Source organism: Etheostoma spectabile, chromosome 5, assembly GCF_008692095.1.
Source record: "Etheostoma spectabile isolate EspeVRDwgs_2016 chromosome 5, UIUC_Espe_1.0, whole genome shotgun sequence".
Lineage (NCBI taxonomy): Eukaryota > Metazoa > Chordata > Actinopteri > Perciformes > Percidae > Etheostoma > Etheostoma spectabile.
This window is the reverse complement of record NC_045737.1, coordinates 38,219,264-38,219,613: the sequence shown is the minus strand read 5'-3', so window position 1 is coordinate 38,219,613 and position 350 is coordinate 38,219,264. Positions and strand designations below refer to the sequence as shown.

The 350-nt window shown below is 44.0% G+C and overlaps 1 protein-coding gene across 1 annotated transcript in view; it reads left to right on the top strand.

The window, feature by feature from the left end:
- The window catches only part of LOC116689873 (protocadherin-16), a 44,414-nt gene that overhangs the window by 21,240 nt on the left and 22,824 nt on the right, over window positions 1-350 (top strand). Inside the window, exon 18 of the mRNA XM_032516525.1 lies at window positions 5-82. Coding sequence (XP_032372416.1) covers window positions 5-82 — 78 coding nt within the window. The remainder of the gene's footprint in view (window positions 1-4; window positions 83-350) is intronic.

Below are 350 nucleotides of genomic sequence, written 5' to 3'. Positions count from 1 at the left end.
GGAGAGCTACGACGTGGCCGTCCCTGAGAACCTGGCCAGCGGGGCGTCCATCCTGACCCTGGAGGTCACGGACCGGGATGAGGTGAGTAAAACCTCCTGAAACATCTTTGGTTCTTATCTATATGAATCAGGCTTTTTGTGTCGTGTTCCTATGTGTACTTTAAAATGCATTCTGGGTTAATAATCGGGACATTTTGCAACCAGCTTGCTACCACAGGGATTTTCTAACCGTAGCAGCTAAATCAACACAACTAATTAAAAAGCACCTGCTGAATGAAGCTCTGAATTATTATATTTTAATAATAGAAAACATATACAACTTGAACTGCACGCAGTTTCAACGGGGTCCA